Raw genomic sequence first — 5,786 nt, forward strand, 5'->3', positions numbered from 1 at the left:
GAGAGAGAGAGAGAGAGAGAGAGAGAGAGAAGCTTGTAGTTCTGCTTTTATTGGGTTTGAAGATAGGAGCCCACTGTTTTATGGGCTTACTCCTTGTTGATAAATTTAAACATATGGGTAGGAATTTAAAATGTGAGAAGATGAAAAATACCAGGTTGTTAGTTATTGAAATCAACCAAAATCTCTAAAAAAATAGAGCCTCATTGTGGGGAGGAGGCCTGGCTCTTTATCTAATGTGCCACTGGCAATGTGTTTATTCAAGAGCCATCTTTGTGGTAGATGCCTCAGCAAACAAGCCAACAATCAGGGCTTTACAACCTTACAAATCAGTGTTACCCATTTTGACATTAGAGAGACAAGAATAGATTTCTGTCAAGTTGAAGGCATTATTCATATCTGGATGACTTTGTAACAGCATTTAGCATAACCTAAGTAATACATCTTCTCTGAATCTAAGTTTCTCCTCTCTTTAAATGGAGATAGCCATACCCATCCAGCAAGGTTGTTATGAGAAATGGACCACATGGAACGTGTTTTAATATAACACTCAGCATAGTGATACACAATAAGTTAATTTCCTTTTTAATTTAGGAAGTTTTGAGCATAGAAAAGGCATTAAACGCTCCTTCTTAGCTGACTCCTCCACTTTCAAAGAGGTCATTGAGATGCATAAAAGACTATTACAGATTTTGGAAAACATTTTTGTGTTCTGGGGACCACAGTGTTTCAGTAGGATTGTAAACATAAAATTCTGTCATAATATAATTTGCATCAAGGCTTTTTATTAATTCCCTGAAAGCACAATTAATTTTATTATTTCCCTGAATAAAAAAGGCTTTGATGAGCATCTTCCTTTTACAAGTACAAAGACGCCATTTCCTTAACCTCAAGTGACAGAGTTAAAGGGAAGAGTAAGAAGGTGGCCAACCTATGGCTCTTTTGCTTCTAGCCTGGACATTCTGGGGCCTTACACTGGTGTATGGCTCCACTCCCATATGCTTTTGTAAATTAATTTTTTTAGAGAGAAAGGAATTGATTTTACTGATTTTAGAGAGAAAGGAATAGAGGATAGAGAGATAGAAACATCAACGATGAGAGAGAATCATTGATCAGCTGTCTCCTGCACACCCCCTTCTGGGGATCAAGCCTGCAACATGAGCATGTGCTCTGACTGCAATCAAACTGGTGACCTCTTGGTTCATGGGTTGATGCTCAACCACTGAGCCACACCGGCTGAGTTCATATGCTTCTGTGACCATGAGCTGAAAGAAGTTGTTGCAGTAACTACGAAACAAGGAGGATTCTCAGGTAAGTATTAGCTGCACACACAAAAGTTCCAACACTGCTCTATGCCTTATTCTACAGCCAAATTCCTTTCACTCCTACCATAAATATTCATGGAATCTGGAATCTGTAAGTCAAGAAATGTTTAATAACCATGAGTTTCAAGTCAATTCTCATATTTTGTATTATTCTCCATGCCTTTGTGACCTGATAGCTTTGATTTTCATTTTTTTCTTTTTTTCTCAAACAAAGACATAAATTTTATTATTCTCATTATGTTACAAAGTTTTATCACTAATCTAATGACTACCATTACTTAGAATGCCAGTGGAGCATAGATTAGGATCAAAGGGAATGCAGCATTTTAATGAAACTGTTTATTTTTAAATAGCTATGTGGTTGGATTGAAATGTTACAAGATGTTCAGGAAGAACTTTCTATATTCTATTCATTCTGTTATCTGCGCTTGATATTACAGAGTGTTCTTGGGTCTTCAACCTTAGTGATTTGACTTTATGGTCAGCCTGAACATAGTTTCCAACTTGGAGATCACATGAAAGCATTATCACATCAAAGTTGCTTAAATTATACCGCTTCCTGCTACATCAATTCTGGGCAAAGTTTCCTACACCTTGAACTTATTTCTCATTTGATTGCTTTCCCTTTCATTATCTCACTGCTGCAAAACCTCCCATTCCCTTCTCCAAATGACCATATCTGCACTAGACTTTATTTAAGGAGAGTTCTTTCTTCCCCATCTGTAGGTTCTGTGAGGTTATATAGAAGTCATGGATATCTTCTCACTTGAAATACACACATCACATTCTTTATTGTCTATTCTTTGAAAAAATACACATCTCCATTCAAATCTCAACATCGAGGTTGATGTTCTTTTTCACCTTTTTATGCCGTTGATCAGAGCTAAGAGGCTAGCAAATCATGGCAATCACTTAATCCTTGAGAAGGGCCTAGGGAAAGACATCCTTGGATTATAAACTAACTAGAGATTGGGAGAATATTTATATCTCAAAAGGGCAGAAAAAGAATTTATGATTGCAAGTTTTCTAAAGTAAATGTATAAGAACACCTTTTTTATATTTCAGTAATATAAGGGGCCTATTGTCAGAAAAAAACCTATCTGAAATTCAGGCATAGTGAGGGGAATATTAATGCCATCTCGATCAAGAGAAGACTTGCTGAATTTTAAATCTTTTAAGTAAAGAGTTCTTATCATATAAAAATAGCTACTACATAAAGAATCAAATGAGGATTAAATTAAATATGTTTTTCACTCTTTAAGGTAAAAAGATTGAAAAATAATAGAGCAAATAATATTTTATCATCACTTCATTATCTGTAAACACTGCTTCCTCAATCCTTGTACTAATTTCTTATGCACTTTTGAACATATGAAATATTAACTCTAAATCAGAAGTGTATTCCAAACTCTTGGTACTGTGGATGAAAGAACCACAGTTGATGGTTGCAAGGAAAAATGTGACAGAAAGGTGGATGGGGATAGTTCACCCTTTTCATTTTTCCTGCCAAATAAATACATATGGAGTGGCAACAGATTTTCTCATTGATGGTGTCCCTTGATTTGAATAGAGAGAATGGAACAGTTTGGGCCCCTCAGTTTGCGGCAGCAGTCTGCGGTGTTTACCTATGCCGCCATCTTGGTCTCTCCTAGAGTTGATTTCTTAGGCTGGATTTTTTATTTTCCTCTCACTTCTTTTCCCTAAAGCGTTTAAAAAATATAAAAAAATCTTTTTATGGTGATTAAAAATAATAAAGTAATTTCTTAGGAATAAAGGCATACTTAATTGTAGAGACTCTGCTTCTAAAGAAGATGGTCTCAGCAGTCCAAAGGGAAGTATTTTCTTTGTTTCTTGACAAGCAGAGGGCAAATAAATGTTGTGCGTTTTCATTACCTAAGATCACATGGTTATTGATAAACTTAAATATTGTAGGTCTCAAACCACTAATTGTGTTAATAATTTGCTTCTCTGTAACTGAATAAGGATAATTAAGAAGTGAAGAGAATGAAGTAGGATAAAATATTTAATGTACTTGCTGTATTCATTTCTGCTTTAATTTCCATAGTCTATGTTTTACTTATTAGATAAAAAAAATCCCTAGTCCAGAAACATTGTAATATTCAGTCTACAATGTTGAACTTTGAGCTATAGGAGGGAAAATATTACACTCAGAAGACACATAAGAAACTATTTTCATACAATATAGATGGCATTTATCCTACTGAATTGTCATATATTTCTTTTCTTGTCTTTTCAAAAATAAGTTGTTTCTCAGAACATTGACAAGGTATTTTTATCTGTTTCACTACTACTATCTATATCTAAAATGGCTATGAGTTAATCATAGAATAGTGATCAACAAATCCAAGCATTCCTAAATTATTCAGTTATCTATGATTTAAAATTCTTTATATCTATAAACAAAAATATAATTTAAATAATACAATTAATACATGTTTAAAGGAATAGTCCAGTTTTTCTATGTAATATAGATCCTGTAGAATGTGTTTATCATGTTGGACAACCAGAGCAAATGATTGAGATGATACTTACCTATTCAAAAAAGAGAGTGGTTCCCTTGTCCTCCATAAGGCCTGGGTCAATAAGTATTCTAAGTGAATTGGCAGTAATGTTTTATGTTGCTGTGTCTTGTTTTTTTCCTTCAGATTTAATAAAGACAATATCAAAAATACAGTTCTATTTAGCTTCAGCCTTTGGAGGAAAATAACATTATTTCACCTTTGTCATATCTTTGGGAAAGAAGAGGATAGAAAATCAAAGAGGAATTCTCATAACAGAATTCCTACTCACTTTCAGTTAAATTCCAGTAAATTGTTTTTAATAGACCTTGAAATTTAATTCCAGTTACTCAACTAGTACTTTTTTCTCTCTTTTTTTAGTACTTATTTTTACCCATAACAATGAGATATCCTATCATCTTCACAGTTATACTACAGCAACGAGAGGTGCAATAGGCACATGGTAGGTGTTTAATTTCTGTTGAGTTAATCTTAAATGGAGATTGACCTAAATGGTTTGACATATGTCAGATGATGGTAAAATTCTCAGTCATGTTCTAAGCTCTAAATAGACGGTTTTTAAATTTTTAATTAACATTTTATAGAGTGTAGAAATTGGTTGTAGAAAGAAATAAGTCTTGGACATATCCCTTCATTGCTTTGTTCAGGAAGCCTTGCCAAGATTCTGAATATTGATACATGTTGTCATGGCCAAAACCTCTGTTGCTGTAGAATAAGGACGATTAATGTTCACTGGGACTCTTTTATATCCAGATGCTTAGTGCCCTCTTTGGCCTTAGACCACTTGGCCATCCTGACTTTAGTGCCTTCTCTGGGTGTAGTAAGAGAGAATCAATGGACTTTAGCTCCTAACATCTGCTCATGGGGGTTTTTTTTTCTCTAATATCTACTATAATGGACTTTGGAAAGCTTGCAAATGGGGTCAAAAGTAAGTCCAAACTACACAGAAAAGAAGAGAAAGGCAATCTGATGTTATAACAGGATATTTGCACATTGACATTTATGAATCCTACTTGAGTGACTAGACCCTTCTTCAAGTATAAATAAGCTATATAAGGTAATTTTCAAACACATCAGTATGCAGTCATTATTTTTTTCATATACATTTTAAATAAAAGTGATGTGTATTATGAAATCACGTAACCACTCTGAATCTCAATAATTTGTGTGTAAAATTAAATATTCTCAATGGAAATTTCTGTCTAAATTTTCATTTTGGATTTCTCATTACATTAAGATTCATTTTTCACATTAGGGACATTAAAATATTAAATGTGATTATTTAAACACATTTCTCCTGAATATTATGTGAATTGCTACAAAATTATTTTTAACTTGGTCACTCAGCAATTTATATCCATAATATTGTAACTGTTAAAGTTTCTTAACTGACCTCAAGAGGAGTTAGCAGATGACATTTTTCTAGGACAATATACCAGCTTTTTCTAGACACCATCTCTTCCAACAGGGCACTGTTCATCCAAGCAAGTAAAAGTTCTTACTTTTACTAAGCCTCAGTAATCAAGACTGAAAAAAAGAAGTCTATAAATGAAATGATTATTTTTCTTCCTTATTTTAACAACAACTGAATGAAAACAGAAGGTGTGTGGACTTTTTTCTCCTCAGAAATCATTAATAATGAAGATTCTTCTCTTTTCCTTTATTTTGTTTTTCTTTGGTATCTTCATTCTATCAGGTAACATGAATATTATTGCCCTTGGGGTCAGCACGAAAGGGGGGAAGGGAGGTTGGAATTGTTAAAGTGACTATTATTAACATTGCACAAACATTGTATTGATACCATCAGCAAGACCACATTATATTTATATATAGCCCCTAGATGGAAAAAATACTTGAATACATTTTCAGGGGCAATGCACTAATAAATCCCATAATTAACTTTGATTACATAAGATTGTGCATA

General features: G+C 33.7%; 1 protein-coding gene across 1 annotated transcript in view; it reads left to right on the forward strand.

Moving 5' to 3' along the window:
• Nucleotides 1–5,786, forward strand: part of DEFB112 (defensin, beta 112) — a 14,139-nt gene that overhangs the window by 2,892 nt on the left and 5,461 nt on the right. Inside the window, exon 2 of the mRNA XM_014536277.1 lies at nt 592–729. Within this exon, the coding sequence (XP_014391763.1) occupies nt 592–729 (138 nt within the window). The remainder of the gene's footprint in view (nt 1–591; nt 730–5,786) is intronic.

Source organism: Myotis brandtii, unplaced genomic scaffold, assembly GCF_000412655.1.
Source record: "Myotis brandtii unplaced genomic scaffold, ASM41265v1 scaffold16, whole genome shotgun sequence".
NCBI lineage: Eukaryota > Metazoa > Chordata > Mammalia > Chiroptera > Vespertilionidae > Myotis > Myotis brandtii.